At 39.8% G+C, this 20,763-nt stretch overlaps 1 protein-coding gene across 1 annotated transcript; it reads left to right on the forward strand.

Moving 5' to 3' along the window:
• The first annotated feature begins 2,004 nt into the window (after positions 1 to 2,004).
• Positions 2,005 to 17,096, forward strand: mkrn1 (makorin, ring finger protein, 1). Its single transcript, XM_053314085.1, has 8 exons — positions 2,005 to 2,114; positions 2,782 to 2,913; positions 8,392 to 8,573; positions 9,806 to 10,029; positions 10,105 to 10,319; positions 11,717 to 11,827; positions 12,817 to 12,961; positions 15,992 to 17,096. The coding sequence occupies exons 1-8, from the start codon at positions 2,041 to 2,043 to the stop codon at positions 16,202 to 16,204; spliced, it is 1,296 nt and encodes a 431-aa protein (XP_053170060.1). The 5' UTR covers positions 2,005 to 2,040; the 3' UTR covers positions 16,205 to 17,096.
• Positions 17,097 to 20,763: the final 3,667 nt, after the last annotated feature.

Genomic DNA, 20,763 nt, shown 5'->3' on the forward strand with positions numbered 1-20,763 from the left:
AAATGCTGATTTTACAATATAGAAATAAACACACTGGTTACAATAGAGAAGAAGTGAAGTCATGCTTGATATACATAGTAAGTCTTAATAAGCTTGCTTCTCAGAGACCTTTGATCAATGTGGCAGCATCCTTAGTAATTAAGCTGCTTTGTATGTTCAGAAATATTAAAACATTTGTATTTTGTGTCTTACTTAGTAACCTTGGAAAATCTTTTTCTTTTTATTGATCCTCTGTAAATATACCACTCCTGAGCTTGTACGCTTGTACACTCAAACAGATTAGACAGTTGACAGACAGTGGTGTCGTAGCTTCACTGGATGATCACACACACTCATATTCTCCACATGGCCAAAGATTTACAATGTGTTTACCACTGGATCTTTGTGCATTGACATAACTGATGTGTTGTCACCATGGAGACCAATCTAGAGCACAGGATGTCTGCTCAGGTGATGAGAGTCTGAACAATATGGGGTACAGTGTTGTGGTATCACGCACCAAAACACCCACACTGTTCAAATGAATGGTCTTACACATTCAAACAGCACCATTGAAATCATGGAGGTGGCAGAGACAAAGGCAGCGATGGAGAAAAGCACACCTGCTACCTGCTCTATTTGCTTTGCTTTAACTGATAAGTCTTGTACTGTACAGCCTGATGGATATTTACACTATATTGACTCGGGATCTAAGCAACCTGCTATCACAGTATTTGGCTTAGAAATTCCTGTGTGCAAAATTCCACTGCAAATGGTAGACAGCTTGACTTGAGTCTTAATGTTTTACACTCAGTTCTCATCAATTCATCGGACCAAAAATTAACACAAATGTAGATTTTGTAAAACTTTTAAATGGAGGAAACAAGTCTTTATGCAATCATGGGCTACAGTGGGGATTTCCAATGTAGCTTCCTTAAAATGAAATCAAAGCAAAAACACAGTGAGCCATCTCTTCATCTAACACAAACTAACACTCAACCTCATGATATGAATGAAAGACTGTCCCTTTATAATTGACTCTGACACACTTCTTCCTCCCAGGCAACACATCCATGTGGATTAGATGGAGTAACGATGTGGGATCAATTGATTTGACATGGATGAACATTTTGCAAACATTACCTCTTAAATTATTGATTGTTACCTTAATGTACCTTAAAGTTTTTATTTTATTTGAAAAAACTGGGAAACAATGAGCATATATTATCTACTTGCACTCACACTGTACTGCAGCTACAGCATGTGTTTACACCGAGTGAAATGTTCAAATCAAAGGTGCTGCAACATTATATTAAATGGAAATGTTTGTCTTGTACATTATCATAGACACATTCTTCCACTTTTAATAATTCCAGTGGAGTTTAAAATAAACAGCTGTGGCTTTGAACTATTGGCCTACAACAAAAGTTCACACAAACTGAGCCGTCACTGGGTCTGACTGAGATGCAGTTGGTGGTGAGGATACTGACATTGAAACATCTGGCAAAAGTCTGGCAAGTTTTTTTTTTGCATCATATGTTTCATAAGAAGCATTGGTGATAGAAACTGAAAGGTACAATTTCCCCAGCTTTTCTTTTTTTTTTTTTTGGTCAATTCTCAAGAACATACTGTAGTAGCACAAATCATGCCATTTCTCTTTGGTTCAGGGAAACCCCAGTTTTGCATAGGCCTTGCTCAGTGACACCTGGTAATGAAGGAGGAGTAAGGGTTTTCAGATTGCCCCACTTACAAACTGGGCTTGTGGTACATACTAACTAAAAATCCCTTCTTTTTTATGTGTTTAGTGACTCAATATGAGTGTGAACTTCTTGTTCATCCTGGAACTTCTTGCTCTAAACTGAACTGTAATCATTTGATGACAAAGCCCAAAGACAGCCTACTAATAGGAGTGTGTGAGTGTGGCGATGGTGCCTCTCTGTGGACAGTGCGCGGCGACAGGTTTACGGTAAACTCCGACTTGAACCGTACATGTACGAAAGAAGCCGAGTGGGAGCGGAGCTGTCCGGAAGATCCGGCCGTAGCTTCTCAACATAAACAGCAATGGCGGAGGCAGCTGCAGCGTCTACAGCGGCTTCATCAGTAACGGGAGGTTGGACCAAACACGTAACCTGCAGGTAAGACAACACGAACCTGTATTCAAATTTCGAAGATGATGTTATTTCCTATCATTTAATGTGAAAACAGAGGTGGTTCTGCCGCTGGCGGACGGCTGACAACAGCGACTTGTGAGCCTGGGCTAGCTAACGTTAGCTGTGGACTGTGTTGTTATGTTCAGTCACACAGACACTGCTTCGCTTCGTTGCGACCAGTTTGCTTGCTACGTTTTGAGCTGTTCACCCTGCTAGCATTACCAAATAATATACTACACCAAACAACTGTCATACAGCAAAGTGATAGAATCATTAACGTTCATGTTAATAAGCTGTAGCATTACAGAGAATGGACACGCTCTCTTTAAAACTAACTAACATTATAACAGGCGAGTTTTCCTGTTGTTGAGTTGAACGTCTTTATAGTCACAGCACCTGCTAGCTGCCACAGTCACTTCATTAGCTGACATAATGGGCTGAATTGTTTGCCGTGCTAAGATTAGCTTGATGGCGTGAACAGTGTGAAAGTGAAAGGCGACAGTCTGACTAACACCTCGGGAATGTTTCTACTCTGACAGGCGGCTTTGAACATGAATTCATATTGCCATTAAAACTCTAGCATGCTCAACATATGGCTGGAACAGAGCACTCACTAATAATACTGAACTTTCTTTCTCTTGTGTACTTCCAGATATTTCATGCATGGTCTTTGCAAAGAAGGAGACAACTGTCGATATTCCCATGATCTGACCAACAGCAAACCTGCAGCCATGATTTGCAAGTTCTTTCAGAAGGGGAATTGTGTGTTTGGGGACCGTTGCAGGTAAAGGCTAAACTAAAAAGTTGTTATACTATGGGTTTTGATGACAAATATATAAATGGGTCTATTGTGGATTTACTCTTTCAAATGCATGCATGTTTGTATTGAGCTGCCATGTTGAGTCAGCTGCCACATCTTTAAAAAGTGCTCCCAGTTGTCAGTTGAACTACCTTTCTAAAACTGGCTGTGTTCTGAGCCAAATGACAGCACAGCAGCTTTACTGGCACGGCTTCTCAGAAGTGTTGCAGCCTGCTCCTCAAGTGGATCTGACACCTGAGACTGCTGCTTCCTAATGTCAACATGTTGTTGTCCTGTGTGTATGTAGAGGCTCCTTGTATCTACCAGGAACTGGAGCCAAGGCTGTGTAGCAGCTCTGAAAGAAGAAGTCATAGATTTTAGTGTCTGTGGAGCAAGTTCATGTTCACCATAGCAGTGAGCATAAGCTTCTCCCTGACTGTCTTACTGTGGCCTTTTGTTGAGTTAAGAAAGGATGACAACTGTAGTACACACACACACACACACACACACACACACAACCATTTGGCTGTTTATGTTTGTGTGTAATATATATACACACAATAATATATAATTCTTTTGTATTATTTTGTACACATTTTCTGTTGTGTTTTGTCTTTGCATTGCTGTTGGACTCCAACTAACAGTTATTATTGATTAATCTATAATGGTGATAATAATACAAATAATTTGTTCAATTCATTCTCGTTGTTATAATAATAATAATAATAATAATAATAATAATAATAACAATTTATTATTATTATTATTATTATTATCATTATTATTATTATTATTATTATTACATCAAGTAAACCAGTAAATATTCTTATTTGAGGAAACCACACAGCAGTTTTGATTCAATATCAATGTGTATGTCTATTAAATGATCAGAATTGTTGATGGTCTCTTGATGGGCTAATTAATAACTGACTAATCATCTCTGCTTTACATGACTTATTGCTGACCCTTTTCAAAGCATGTTGCACTATGTAACACTTTTCATTTGGTTTCATTTTCATTTATTTTGATGAATATGAGCTAGTTTAGACTTGAAAGTTGGTTTACTCAGTAATCACATTGAAATTCATGCAAATCATGTCACCCCTCTTTGTCCATATGCCATCTTTATTACCTCAAAGGACATGAGGACACATGGTGGTGTGCTTGAAGATGATTTCCCACCATTGCATTCAGTTACATGTCCAGATTTAAATCTTTTAAATGCACAAATGCACTATGAGCAAAACAATACATGATGCTGACACATTTTTATCAAATAATTGCAGATTTTCAAAGGACACTATGTTCAATTTCACAACCTGGCTAAGAACGTTCCAGCTTCTCTTGTCCAGATTAATTCAAACCATTTCTTCCTCTTATCATAATGAAGCATACTGTTGTGTCTGAGTTCTCATCATGCTTTCTCTTCATGTCACTATGTGCATTGATGGAGCAACTTATCAGTGTGTGTGTGTGTGTGTGTGTGTGTGTGTGTGTGTGTTGCAGCATGCTTTGAGAAGTGGTCCTCAGCATACATTTGTTCTAAAAGGCTTTAGTATGCAGTGGTACGCGCCTTTGAGAAGCAGATTAGGCTCCCAGTGTGTTATCAAGCCTGATTGTATCCAGACAGACAGTGTCTGCTTCATGTCTGGCTCCAGCAGCATCCACACAGTCACTGAGACACTGGAGGAAAGCAGCAGCAGCAGCAGCCACACACTGTTTACTCTCATCATTCTCCTCACTGGCTGCTCTGCTGTCTGTAGGAAGCCTGTAGATGACTCTATATAACACAGAGCTGCTGTTGCTGCTGTTGTTGTTGTTGTGTTAATAAGTCACATTCCTGCAGTAAGAAGGGGGTCCTCATTATTTCTGTGACCCTGTGGGGCTCGGCACCCCCTGTATTAAGAGTCTAGAGAAAGGCTGTGACTGTGGGGGTTTATTATGGTTGAATTCTCTGGGCCCTGTCTATTGTGATGGGCTCTGTCTCGCTCTCTCACTCCACCTCTGTGTCTCTCTCCCTCCCTCCCTCCCTCTCTCTCTCTCCTGCAGCCCCCAGGGCCAGACCGAGTGCACTGCAGCCTGCATGGCAATTGCATAACACTCTCTGTTTCCCTCCTGTTCTCTTTCTCTCTCTCTGCCCCCTCCTCCTCTGCTGTTGCTGGGTTCCCCAGGTTCATTCTGCTGCAGCACCCTCCTCTGTCATTTATGTATGCATAGCTCCAGCAGCCCCCCACCCCTCCTCTCCCCTCCCTGCTCGCCCCGCGCTCCAGTGGCTTTCAGGGAACAGACTGGTTAACTGTGTGTTGTGATGGAGGAGGCTGGAGGAAAGACAGAGCAGGTCTTCTGTGTGTGTGTGTGTGTGTGTGTGTGTGTGTGTGTAGGCTGTCGTGGCCTGAGGATACACTGCACCATTAATCATGTTGCTGTTGTTGTTGTTATTGTTATTATTGTTATTATTGTTGTTGTTGTTGTTGTTGTTATTATTATTATTATTATTATTATTATTATTATTATTATTATTATTATTATTATTATTATTATTATTATTGTTGTGATTTAGATTCATACATATATGTGTTTAGCACATAGATCAGCTGCATCTACTGCTCCTAATTTCTCTCCAGTTAAATCACCAAATGACAAGTTTGTGACAAACATCACATGACAAAGTAAAGCAAAGAGCTCCCAAACAAAAACAAATGGAGCCTGTGTGATGGAGTATAGTAAGCTCTCAGAGACAGCCTTTAATGCCTCATTCCTCTGTTCAGTCATGAATTCAAACTTTAAGCTTCCTCCATGTTTATGCTGTTTTTATACAAACTAAGGATGGCGGTCACACATTCTTTTACGTATTTGCTGACCTTGCAACAGTGTGTGTGTGCTTGTAGTGTAGAAAAACTAGCAGAGAATCATCAAGAACAATGTATCTGACTAATGAAGTGTTTGGAGTTAGAGGTTCAGTTTAAAATGACTTGCTGTGCAATGGAGATCCTGAACCTGTACCACCCAGACCCTTACAGGACCCCCCACTCACACTCACACTCACACTCACACTCACACTCACACTCACACTCACACACACACACACACACACTCACACTCTCCCCGCCCCCCTGAACACTGCCACACTACAGTCCAAACACAAACTTGCTTGTATTTTTACCTGCTTGTTGCTAGTACAGCTGCTTCCACACACTGACAGAAGTGAATCACTGTGCTGGTGCAGTTGAATCAGACGTGTGTGTGTGTGTGTGTGGGGGGGGGCTTTCCTGGCACACATGTGGGTGATTCTATACTAGTTTCAGTATTGTTGAATACTGAAGACACTATGTGTTGTGTACTGTCCTCTTTCCTCTAATGAATCACGCTCTTATTCCCTAATGCTCAGACCATGAGCACTAGGTTTTGAATCTAACTGTTGTCTTATTCCACAGACAGCTCAGTGGGACAAACACATGCTTCATATTCACTGAAGAAGAAAAACAAGCAGCATATATTTTAATAAGCACAAGCAGCACAATCAATAGTGGAAATTGACAGATGTTTTCTGAAACTAAACCAGTGTGCAGTTCTTCCACACAGTGAACACAGTGAAGGTCATGTAGACTTGCAGTCCCATCACACTATAAATAACATGGTGACTGACACCAGCACTGAACAGCTGCCACACGTCTATTGTGTCTATCTGCATCTACACATGCTCCATGTGTTTACCAACAAAATCATTCTCATCAATATTTCTTGTATTGTTGCAAAAATTTCTTTGTTACAGGCCAGTATACTACAGCATTACTAATGATTGTTTGTGTCATCAGTACAGGCTTCAATGACAAATAGAGCAGCTCTCCTACTATAAACTAATATAACAGCTTATCCATTTCAATGCTGCTGTTTGTTTCTACACAGACAGATAAAAAGAGTGGACCCTGGTGTTAGCTCACAGCACAGAGCGTCTCTCTCTCTCTCTCGTCAGCTGAAGACTCACACTGGACTGTAGAGATACCCACGGTTCAGTATGCATCATGTTTTTTGGGCCACGGTAACAGTACAATTTCAGTATCTTAATATTATTTAAACTTGAACATCCTTTATGTTCTTTGCCTTTTCTATTTTAAATCAACAGGGTACTATTACTCACACTAGCAGAGGGAATACAAAATAATTGAAGGCACAGATATAGTCATTTTTTATATGAACACTTATCTTTCTTGCCTTCTGTTTAAAATATGTAATATCACATATAAAATATCACATATAAAAATTATACTTGCTCTGTTATAATAAATGTGAAATATATATGTATATATGTTAAATATAAACATGAAGTACAGTATTCAATCTAGTTAAATAACAAATACTATTAAAGAAACAACTTGACTGAGATACTTTGTAAAGTTCCTGAATAACTTTGCTAGTGAAATGAGGTTCAGTTGTTTTCATTATGTGACAGAATCTGGTGTCCATAACCACTGAATAGGGCTGCATGTCTTTGGCTATGAAGACGTCCACTGCTTTCCTTATTTCTCCTTTTTTTTTTTTTTTTTTTTTTTTTGAATTGGTATCAAACTGTTGTTGGAAAACAGCTGCAATAGACGGTTGTGTTTTAGCTGATGAACCAGCTCTGTATGCTACTCCACTTCCAGCCCGGTGCTGGCCATGGAAATGGAATATGTTGGCTGTGTTACCTGATGAGTAGCTGACAGTTGTATGTAATGCTTCCACGCAGTGATGTTTGTTGACTGGCTTTTGCCTCCAATCAAAAATATTCCCACACACAAGTTTTATAAGATGATGGTGCCTCTTTAAATTTCCTTTTTCTCTGGTAGTTACCATCAGAAGTTTACTTACCCTCTCTTCTCCAGTATCTGTATGCAGAGTGCTGATAGGCTCCTGGGAATTCAGGAAAATTCTGATAGGCTATGAACACATCTGTCTCTACTGGCTCTGGTTCTGAGGATCTCTAAATGTACAATGTGTGCGTACAAGGACCAAGTTTTGAAAATGTAAGTTTTATGATGGCTGTACCGAACTATGGTGGGTCAGCTTTGTGTATTGAAGTGAACAAGGCGTATTGAACAGTTTAATACTGTATTGAATACTGTTGCATCCTTAGTAGAGATGCTGCTCCACATCTGTTTAAACAGCTGTTCCACTGACAAAACAAGAGCTCTGGGCATTCTGGACTGAGGTGTGGACTCAGTGACTTTTAGGAGTCAGACCTGGTCAGACCTTATGAATCACATGCAGCAGCTCTTTGTATAAATCTCTATTTCATTCTCACATATTTCTATGATTCATTTGTCCCATAGAGTCTGAGGGAGAAACTAAGTGAAAGCACCTCAGCAGAAGTTCTCGGTTGGTGGAAGTGTGGTAGTGGTTCAGTAGTGACACAGTTCCACTTTGCCCATATGAAACTTTTAGATGTGTACTGTAACCGTCATGTTTCTATGTGCTTCCTCTCAGGTATGAACACTGTAAACCAACAAAACAGGAGGAGCTGCCAACAACCGAGACGCTGCCGCTGCCCTCCGCCTCGCTGGCCGCTCAGTCAGACCCAGAACCCAGTGGGCCAACACCTGGTCCAGGGGCACAAGACTGGGTCAACGCCGCTGAGTTTGTCCCAGGACAGCCGTACTGTGGACGGGGTGAGTGACCATATACTCACACAGTCCTTCATAACATTAGATTTGATGTTGGGCAGGTGCTAGCATCAGTTTTCACTATGATGGAGCTGCTTGAACTCTGTCATTTACATCCTTGACTCGAGGACAACAGTAGGGTTAAGGTCCACTTTCCCATGATGCTTGGCTGCGTTGGTAATGTAGTGTAAAGGAACAGCGGCAGCATTTTTTTGAAGACATAAACACACTTTTTATGCTCCAAGTCAGATTTTTTAACAGTCACCAGCAGCTCTTCAAATCACTCAAACCCTCTGCTGTGTATCAGTTCAGAGAGAAATAAACCTAATGAATACAAACAGAGCAGTTATCTACTTGAAAGTCATTTTTGTCCACTGACTGTTCCTTACCCTGGTGAAGACAGTTTGTCCTCCTGCTGACAGCTGGTTCTTACTGCACACTGACATCTCATGTCTGGTGTGAATGAGTTGAGGAGCTTTCACACATCTGCTGGTGTGATTCAAACAAACAGTGTGTGAGGCTGCTGTGTGTCAGACACACTGTCAGATCAAAACCAACTGAGAAGGAGGTTCTCTGCTCCCCTTCAACTGATAGTTTATGTTTATTCCTCTTGCTTTATTTCTAAGTTACTATGAATATTAAACAAACAGAAAACTCACAGTCAACAATGTGAGTGTTTCTTTGTTTGTACCAAGTGAAGCTGACAGGTGTGCAGGTGGTCATAATGATGTCATGCTCCACTTTGTGCTCCACTGAGTGCCAAGTTAATGTGGATATATGGCTAAAATGATGTCACATTGTTACATATATATTTAACAACAGTAAGCCTTTGTAAAGTTTGAGTTGGATTTGAAGTTTAGGATTGAAACCTGAAAACAGGTAGTATGAACATTGTAACTATGAAGATGTTTTTTATGTTTGTGTTGTTTTTTTTTTTTCTTTCATTTTTTGAGCACCACGTGTGTAAGCTGTGTCACCCTGCTGCTGTGGCTGGGATGAAGGTTTTATCACTCAGCCCTGCTTTCTTTAATAACATCTGAAGGCTGTTCAGTTAGGGAAAGAATGTCCTCAGATGACATCATTTGAGCGGTTATCAGCCAGAGTTCACACACTTGTAGATTTCAGGTGTGTGTGTGTGTGTGTGTGTGTGTGTGTGTGTGTGTGTGTGTGTGTGTGTGTGTGTGTGTGTGTGTGTGTGTGTGTGTGTGTGTGTGTGTGTGTGTGTGTGTGTGTGGCAGCTGAGCCGGTGAAGGCGGAGAGCTCTGCTCCTCTCATTGAGGATTTGGACAGTGACACAACTCAGGACAACAAAGAGTTGAGGAAGCAGCTTTGTCCATACGCTGCCGTCGGAGAGTGCCGCTACGGTCTCAACTGTGCCTATCTCCATGGCGACGTGTGTGACATGTGCGGACTGCAGGTACTCCACCCCACTGACAACAACCAGCGGTCAGAGCACACAAAGGTAAAGTGCCTCACACGCTGTCTGCTGTGCAGCCAGACTCTGCTTTCACTCATTCACTCTCACTCTCTGTCACAGGCATGCATAGAGGCTCATGAGAAGGACATGGAGATCTCATTCGCCATCCAACGCAGCAAGGACATGATGTGCGGTGTGTGTATGGAGGTGGTGTTTGAGAAGGTCAACCCAAGCGAACGCAGATTTGGCATCCTCTCCAACTGCAGCCACTGCTACTGTCTGAAGTGCATCCGCAAGTGGAGGAGTGCCAAACAGTTTGAGAGCAAAATCATCAAGTGAGTCACTCACAGATGTTTGTTTTTATCCAGGAGAGAAGGGCAGGCTGTCAAAGCAGGGTTTGAGAAGGAACGCAGTTTTTACAATAGGAAACCTACATTTGTGTCAATAGCAAACAGTTGGTTCCATTACTCTAAGACGCACCTAAATATAAGCCGCACCGAGTATTTTGAACATAAATACGCCACACATGTCTATAAACCGCAGGTGCCTACATTGACACAAAGGAACTTTACACAGGCTTTAAAGCGATGGTTTGGCGTAATTTCGACCTAGCGTTAGGGCTGCTCGATTATGGAAAAAAATCATAATCACGATTTTTTGGGTCAAAATTGAAATCACGATTTGTTTTTTAACTTTAGAAACATGTTGCATTTATTGGACATTTCTTGATTAATTTTCTCTCCCAGCAGCAGCCTTTTATCTGCCGCTTAACGCAACACACAGCAGAACATGTGCAGAGATATTAGTGTTGAGTGAGTTACCATGACGACAGTTCACACATTACTTCCTGGTTTTTAATAATTAGTCAGTAAACTCAGCATTGTCAGACCGCAGGCTGGAAACTCTGCACTTTTATTTACAGTTAAAACATTTCACGTATGTTTCAGCTTCTGTCAAACTAATGGTGCTGCAGCGGCTTCCTGTCTGAGCTTTTCAAAATAAAACCTTTGTTATTGAGCGCTATCATTATTAGTAAAAATCGTTTCCCCTCGATTTTATTAGTTTTGAAATCGTTTGACCCCAAAATCGTAATCACGATCAAATTTCGATTAATTGAGCAGCCTTACCTAGCGTCATATGCACCATGAGGTCTATCTAATATAAAATAGTGGAGTTAGAGCCAACAGCTGAATGGCTTAGTACAAGCGCTAACGGGACCACCAGTGTGTCTGATGTATCTTGATTAATCGTCTGTCAATCAATATCCATATATGGACTAATGATCTTAACACTGCTGTCTGTTATGATTACATTTCTGCATCAGTTGTATTGAGCTGATGTTTCAGTTTTAATGTAGCAATCTACAGGACTCATAAAGAATACATGAAGCACTCTCCTGTCTTTTATGTTATATTCCTATTTCTAAAAGCACTTCATTCATTATCGAAGTTACACAGACAGATTTATTGTGTCTGGAGAAAGGAAAAACTGTGTGGCAGAGAGCGAGAGAGAGAGAGAGAGAGAAAACTGTAGTGAACATCAGAGTGCGAAAAAAACAAAAGCAGTGTTCTAAACTCAAAGTTCCCACACTGTATGACAGCGAAGTACACTTACATCTGTAAGAACTTATTTTATCATTTCATGTTTCTCTCTGTGTCTATGAATCTTTTCAGTCAGTAACAGTGTGCTTACTGACCTGTGACTCTCTCCACCACTTCCTGTTTGTTTTCAGGTCTTGCCCAGAGTGTCGAATCACATCCAACTTTGTCATCCCAAGCGAGTACTGGGTTGAAGATAAAGACGACAAGCAGAAACTCATCCAGAAATACAAGGACGGCATGGGGTACAACTGCACCATAAAAACACAACAGCTGTAGCTTTCACAGAGGCTGAAGCACATAGTTCTTCACTTTTTAATAAGACTTATTGTCTATCCAGTTTATTTTAAAGACAGTGTAAAGTGAATTTAGACATTTTCTTCTAAACACATTAAATAGGTCATAAATGTATTTCTAAAAAAGGTGTAAAAAGCATTTCAACCATTTAGATTTGAATTGTGGAGCTAGGCTTCACAAACTGTGTTTCAAGATTTCTGTGTTCAGGATTTCATCATAAACCCGCCCCTGCTGCTGTAGAGGTATAAATACATTCAACACACTACTACTACATTCTACAGTTAGCCAGTTAGCTGCCGAGTTTGCCGCCGAGCTAACAGCCGAGTTAGCAGCAGAAAGCTCTCAGACGTAGCGGCCATGTTTCTGGTAAAGGTGGTGACTTTGATTGACAGGTGACACTTGGTAGGGAGCGGGGTTTCAGCAAACTCGACGGACACTCCCACAGCGTTTAGGAGCAGAGAAAGAGAGTTTTACACAACTTTGAAGCCTAATTTCATATATTTGGCGATTTTTTTAATCATTCAAATTTGGCAGGGTGGTTAACAACACACTTTTCTGTGGTATGTCAAACTCAGGCACATATTTATTCTTCCTTTACACGGACTTTAAGCAGTTTTTCTGAAGCTGGCCTGTTAAACACAGAGGATGAGTGAGTAAGAGTCCAGTGTTTTGTCTGCAGGATGGAGCAAGCAGGTTTTAGTAGAAAGCTGTTGCTGTGTGGAGGAGTGGGATGTGAATCTGTGGGAGTGGGCGGATGCAGAATTGAAGACACTGTTCTATCCATGTCTTTACTCTGAAACACTGAAAATGTGTTCTTCTTTACAATTAATGAAAAGCTCCAGTGACCAAACATCTACCCCCCCCCCCCCCCCCCCCCTACTGTATTTATGTATGACTGTCTAACCTCTACATTCCCTTCTTCTTCTTCTCTCTCCAGGACTAAACCGTGTCGATACTTTGACGAGGGGCGTGGAACGTGCCCTTTTGGCTCAAATTGCTTCTATAAGCACGCTTTTCCTGACGGGCGATTGGAGGAAGCTCAGCCACAGAGAAGGCAGACTGGATCCAACAGCAGGAGCCGGGTAACACTTAACACCTGCTCCATCAGTGCTGTCATTTCGCCTGCATGTCCTCCTACTAAAAATTCTCATAAAAAACTCATACATACTTTAACATACTTGCTACCAAGATCTGTATTATAATAAGAGGCAAAGTTTTCATTATCCGTATGTCATGAGTTTCAATGAAGACCTCTACTGTTTTATCTCATCATACCTTTTTAAAATTACCTCAGCTGCAGCGCCCTCTGCTGGATGTAGAAATTAGTAAGAGTTCTACTAGGCAGAATGTGAGATGTAATACAAAGCAGTAACTGTTCTAAATATGACCTCACTGAGGTGTTCTGTTGTTGCTGAAACTTGTGTTGACTCACTGAACAGTATTAGTAATACCTTTATAATATAATGTGTTGTACTACTGTGACACCAAGAATCAAAGTATAGAAAGGTAGTATTTTTTTTTTCTTTTTTGGCCCGCCACCAGACAGACAGATGAAGAGACAGACAGACAGATGAAGAGACAGACAGACAGACAGACAGACAGACAGACAGACAGACAGACAGACAGACAGACAGATGAAGAGACACAGACAGACAGATGAAGAGACACAGACAGACAGATGAAGAGACACAGACAGACAGACAGATGAAGAGACACAGACAGACAGACAGATGAAGAGACACAGACAGACAGATGAAGAGACACAGACAGACAGACAGATGAAGAGACACAGACAGACAGATGAAGAGACACAGACAGACAGATGAAGAGACAGATAGACAGATGAAGAGACAGACAAACGGATGAAGAGACAGACAGAGAGATGAAGAGGTAGCCTAACTAATAGGGGATTTAGGTGTGTGTGTGTGTGTGTGTGTACCGTATTTATGAATGCTTGTGTGTATATATGTGTGGATATTTCCGTGATACCAACAGCAGAAAAGGAAAAAGAGTAAGAAAAGAAAGAAATAATAATAATAATAATAATAATAATAATACTAGAATAAATAAGAGGAAAAAAATAAAATAATACATTTAAAAAAAAAGAATGTGTTGCAAGGTTCTGTGGAATTGACATCAGGCATTTGTAGAGGTGGATTTTTGAATAAATGTGGACGAAGTTTAGTTGCAGACATTTATTCTATTGTGATTTGAGCTATTAACAGATTCTTCCAGTGTGTGATGTTCTGTTGGTGACAGCTAGGGCTGTGAACAGTGTAGTTATAATATGATTATGTAACTGTGATGACATGTCTCCTAAGATGCAGAGTTGAGGGGATATGGGGATGTGGCAGCCTAGTATATGTGATAGGTGATCTGTGACTTGTGTCCAGAATTGTCTAATTGGTGTACAGTGCCAAAGAGCATGCATGTCATTGTCTGTGGAGTGCATTGATGTGATGTAGTGAAACCCATTAAATGTAATCTCTCACCTGTGTAGTGTGTTCTGTGGTTAACCTTGAATTGAATGAGTTGTAAATTTGGGATTTTGCAGTGAGTGAAGTTATTTTTGCATGTTTGAGACCAGAAGTCTGCATTTGGAGTGATGGAAAGATCCTGTTCCCACTTTGAGGTTGGGAGAAAAATTAAAGTGTCAATAGTGTTTAGAAATGTATATATCCTTGAGAGTAAAAGTCATCTATAATAATTGTTTGATCTTGCATGTTAAATGTATTGTTGATTTTGGGGAGAATGGTGAACTTAAGCTGTAAGTATTGGAGATATTGACTGTTACAAATGTCGAACTTCTGGATTAATTCTTGAAAATTGATGATTTTGGAATCCTGTACAATGTGGTGAAGAGTTTCCATGATGTGAAGTTTAATGGTTTCCTGTTTATTGTAAAATCGTGGAGCCTTTGATAGGAAATATTTTCCACCAAGCTGTCTGAGCTGAGGCTATGGAAATGTTCTGAAAACAGGTGTTGTGTTTAACTGTTCTGATCTGAAAGGTTTGTATTCCTGCATAGTGCCTGTATTTGAACTGACTTGACAGGTGATATAGTTCAAAGTTGGGTGCATCTAGTCCTTGAAACTTGGGTTTTTGTAGTGTTGATAGTTTTATATGAGGTGTTTTATTTTTCCAATAGGATTGAGATATTGCTGTATTGAGGGAATTAAGCCAGGGTCAATTAAAGTGACGGGATCATGGTGAATAGGTAATTAATTTTATTGTTGAGATTCTTTCTGATAGTGAAATTGGTAGATTTGCCATTTTGTATTGATTTGAGTATAGTGTGTAATTTAGATTAAACAGCTCTGACAGCCTGGGGGATATGTGGATTCCTAAATATTGAATACTTCCTGTGGGAAGGTGAAACTGAGGTGAGGGCTGCCACATCCCTTTGGTCCATGCAGACGGGTAGTTGGATTTTGATAAGATGATGGAGTAGTTGGATAGAGATGAGAATGATTTAATGATTGACAGACATTGTTGTAGTGATGAGTAAGTAGTACATAAAAAAAGAGTTTACTTGATAGGAACAATGTAAATGAACGTGTTTCTTAAATACAGTTAGTTGGTTTTCATCTCCTGCCTCTAGTTAGGCTTTTAAAACACATCAGACATCAGTATTACATCCAAAACTAATTTCTGATTTTGCTTCAGCCAAACTTTCACATTGTTGTTAAAAATCTTAATATCTTTAATGCGGTTTATCTCACTTGGTAGTATGTTCCACATTTGAGCTTTTTATTGAAAAAGCTGACTGCTCCAAAGAGCTCTTACAACCTGCCCTTTTACAGCTGCTCCTTGCTGTGGCTCTTGTGACACAGCAAGAGCCACTACTGTACTATGCATTAAAATTACTGCTCATTTGTGTATTTAAGAAAATATATCAGCTATATGTATCTGTTAGAAATGATTAAAAAAAACTCATGGTAAAAATGTGGTTTAGTACATCAGCATAGTAAAATACTTATGACAGCAAGTCGTCCCCCCACACACACACACACACACACACACACACGGCAGACTTTACAAAGCATTCCTGATCATTCCAGCCAGAATACTTTATTCACTTAAAATAAAACTCTTTGTCTCTGTGGCACTAGAACTCGAGGCGAACACCGCTGTGGGACATCTTCGACGAGCGGGAAAGCACCGACTCCTTCGACAACGAGGACGAGGAGATGGTGACGTTTGAGCTGAGCGAGATGCTCCTCATGCTTCTGGCCGCTGGGACTGACGACGAGGTAACGGATTCAGAGGACGAATGGGACTTGTTTCACGAGGAGCTGGACGATTTTTATGAGATTTACCTATAGCAGTCGCACCCACTAACCCCCCACCCCCCATTCCCCATGTATACTAGACACTAGAATGGACTGTCTTGTGCGAGTGATGGACAGTAGCTTCCCACCCCCCACCCCTGTACTGTGGCAGTGCCTTTAAGCAGGCCATGAATAAAATAAAAAAAAAAAAAAAAAAACCCAACCAGTCAGTGCGCTCGTGCTAAACATTTTCTAGACATCTATCCTTGTGAGTCTTTCCTTGTGCGGTTCTTGTTAAAATGAAAAATAACAAAAGAACAAAAAGAACTCAATATAAGATTTAACACAAATTATAACTTCAAATATTGCTAATAAACATTGTCAGGTTTATTTGTGGGTGTGGGTTTGACTTGTTTATCATCTACCCAGGTGTTTGTACATACTTCTGAGACTCTAAGGATGCACTTGAACTTACTCAGCACCATTTACTGTATTTGTGATGGGCATGTTGTAAGATTTTACAAACGTTTTTTGAAGGCTGGAAATTTTTTCGTTTTTTCCCTTTTTTATTTTCTTTATTAAAGCCGCTGATCGCCAATATATTGTTCTGATGTTTAATAAATTTACCATAAACATTTTCATGTTGTACAGAAAAGTATTTACTGTGTTCCCAGAATTCTGTAGTAGCTTTTTTTTCTTACGGGTTTAAAAGCCATTCATGTGATATTTCCATCATTCTGGAGCACAAACTGTACATCAAAGCCCACCAAGTAAAACTCTAGTAGGGTCTGTGCCTGTTAGAAGAAGGCTGACGTCTCAGTCACTGAGCAGCTCATCACAGGAAGTTTGAAAATAAGTCAGCTCATTGTTAGACATGTTGGTGCACAAGATATTTTTTCAATAAATGTTGAGAACAAGATAATGTTTCAATATGGCTCCATTTATTCCAAAAGAAGAGAGAGAGAGAGAGAGAGCTCTGGCCTCAACTTTGACTCATGAAAATAATTTACTGATAAATCTCTTTAAAGATAGAATTTCCTTCTCTGTCCTTCTTCGTTCCATCTGATCATTTGTATTTTCAGCACTTGCACTGTGATGGATTCTGTGTCTATGAGCTGTTCAGTGACTTTAGTGTCAGAGTTGCAGGGATGATGATCCAGGACTGTGATGGATTATATGGCAGTCCTGGATCAGACCTAATTGACCTCCACCTTCCTCTCACTCACACACTCACACCTGTACATACTGCCTTCAAATGAAGAATGAACCGATAAAAGTGAAGAGTCTTGTCAGGTTTTCTCTGCATAATTTGCTCTACTGTAGTTTTGCATAGAACTCTAATTGGTTTCATACATCAGCAAACTGCTACTTTATTCAAATAGACAGAAAGAAATCCTCACTTCTATGTCAAATCTTTGCCCTTGCATCATCCTTCCTGAATCTCAGTATCCAGGAACACCTGTGGTACCAGAAGGCAAGACCTTCCTCAGAACCAGGCTAAAGAGTTCCCGCTCTTCAGCAGACTTACAGTGCAGATAATCATTTCCCACCCAGTGTGAAGTGTAGACTCACTGCTCTGTGTGGGCTTTAGTGACTCATATTAATGCATATTAAGCCGTGCTGCGGAGATGCTCGTCCACTGACTCCTGATAGCTGGTTTCAACCTGTTAAACTCCATCGGAATGCATATGTTTATACTGAAATGTGTGTTTTCTATGTTCCACAGCCATCCATCTTAACTTGAAATTAAAGTTTATTATCAATCTCTGTGCTGTCTGGAGTCCAGATCTTTTATATGTCTTGTCTCTTTGAATTACCGAATAAAAATATGAAATTATTTCAACCTGAAAATATGTGTGTGTCGCCTTAATACCATCAGCATCAGACTGTACACCACCACAGTTCCCAGTACTTCCCACTCACCTTACATTGCACACTGGTATATAGGATCAGGAATTCATGTGTATTGCAGATGTATATAGTTGTAGATTATCTTACACAGATTGTTTATTGTATATATACTATTTAATTTATTTTGATTTATTTTTTATTGAATTTCAATAAAGATACCTTACCTTACGTTAGGACTGAGTTTTTAACTGTTTGATTTGTTGAATAGTTCTCATGTGCATCTAAAAAAAATTAAAGCTGCACTAATCGATATTAATAATATGTATAAATAGAGTATTTCTAAATTGAACTGTATCTCTTTGTGATGAACTCAGCACTACAAAACTTCTCTCCTCTCTTATCTCATTGTTGTGGTTTCATAGCCTGAACACCCACTCTTATCTAAGTCATGTCCAACAGCTCAGCACCAAACTGCACACACACTTACAGACCACCACTGGACAGAGTATGTAGCAGCTAAACAGTAGATATTTTTCTCAGGAGTTTGTGGAGAGAGTGGACTTGCTCATCTTGTGGATGAAAATGAATACTGATGTAGCTCTGTGTCTGCTGGAGGAAACTTATGCTAACACATTCACTTTATAATGTGATGTCAGTGTTGTGTTTTTACCTCATTCCGCTGCCCTCAAGTGGCCAAAAATATGCTTACAATTAATTTGAGTGATTTTTAAATGGTAAATGGACTGTACTTATAGCACTGTTCTACTCTTTATGACCACTCAAAGCTCTTTTACACTACATGTCACATTCACTCATTCACACACACTGATGACAGGAGCTACCACACAGGATACCAACCTGCTCATCAGATGGAGGTTGTCTATCCACACACACACCGCTGACACAGCTATCAGGGTTCATGTACATGAGGACTGGAGGAGCCGGGGCCAATCTTCAGACTTGGAGACGCTCAGTCTACCTCTTCAGCCACAGCCGCTCCATTTTTAAAAAAGGAAATGTCCAAATTCTCTGATTCCAGCTTCTCAAATCTGTGTATTTTCTGGTTTCTTTAATCCTTCATGAGAGTTAACTCACAGTTTGAATCTGTGTGGAAGTTCAAAACATCAGCAGCTGGAAGCAAATGTTTAACTGGATTTTTAAATTCAAACTCAAAACATTCAGATGTTCAGTTATTATTTTCCAGATGCACTGATGTAATTAGTGGAGGATCAATTCTTCCACATGGGTTATTACAGCTGTAAAGACTATAATACAACCTCATGCTCAAAGAGCTGGAGTTTGACCTTCTTCATGTTTGGCATTATTTTATTTATTTTATTATTTATTTATTTTTTTTGCTTAAAAACACAGCAAGCTTATAACTGTATATCCTATATCTTAACTTATTTATTTTGCCACAAGAACAAAATATTAGAAGTTCATAAATATGAAGTCAACCTGAAGCTGACAAACATCTATTTAATCTGAGTTAATGATACTAGAATGCTTTTAATCATCCTTCTAACCCTTACACATTTGACCCATTTTGACATTTGAAAGCAATACTAACACCCTAAATAACATCTGTAAGCCTGACATTTTTATGACATGACGTTCCTGAAGTGGGCCAGAATCTACAAAAACGAAAATATTTCAAAAAGATGTATTTTTATTCCAGCTGGCATATGTGTTAAAGGTTATCATGAAACCTCCATTCAAATGTTGCATCCTTCATTTTCAATAAATCAACAGAAATGATTATGGCTGTTATGTTCTCACTTTAGATTGTAGAAGCAGATACTGAGTTATTGAGGAACACAGGTTGTACTCACATCATCATATATCCATAATATCCACACCTATATAGACACATTTATCATACATAATCTTGCCGAACATTTATGATAAAATCATAAAGAGGAGGGACTATGTAGAAGCAGATACCACATGATGTGAGAATAAGGAAAACACCAGTGGAGGCGAAAGGTTAGTAGATTGCTCAACAGGCCTTACCATGTTTATTCCATCAACTCCTTGTAAGGAGTTGTTTTTCACCATGTCTAGCATTTCAGGGAAATCTGGCTACCACCACCACTTAAGAATAGAATTCCAGGAACTGAATATTAGCCTGAACATGCCAGGTCAACTTGACCTGGTGCACGAACACAATGACGCACGACACCACACGCAATCAGTGGTATAAAGGGTCTGTAAGGGCGTGCCTCGGGGCTGTTTTGCCATTCGTTGCTGTTTGTATGTGTTGCTGAATAAAGATCCCAGTTGGCTGTTCGACGACATCTGTTCTCCGTCTCATATTTAAGATTACTGAGTTTAGGTAATCAATCAAAGTTACTATAAGATATATCATCATAATGTTCACACCGTAAACAAATTGTGTCAAACCAAAAGAAATCATGAATGCAAAATACATAAATTACACTAATTATACGTAATCAGGTCCTTCATCTGAAGGAAGGGTGAGAGACAGAGAGCACATGGACCAGCTTCTATATTCTCTTCATCTCTTTTTATTATATTTCACTTACATCATTGACTATTCCACTAAGTTTTCCAGAACATTTCCATCTTCCTCTTCACACTGTGCAGGATTCTCTCTGAGTTTAGTACTGTCTAACAGTGAGGCAGCCATGTGTTTTTGTTTAAAAGATAAAGATAAATGATATTTGTCACTATCAGAGTCTCACATCACGCTAACTGAAGGTAAGTCTTGATCCATACTGAACATCAGCTGGTTATTGAAA

The sequence above is a fragment of the Scomber japonicus genome, chromosome 23 (assembly GCF_027409825.1).
Source record: "Scomber japonicus isolate fScoJap1 chromosome 23, fScoJap1.pri, whole genome shotgun sequence".
NCBI lineage: Eukaryota > Metazoa > Chordata > Actinopteri > Scombriformes > Scombridae > Scomber > Scomber japonicus.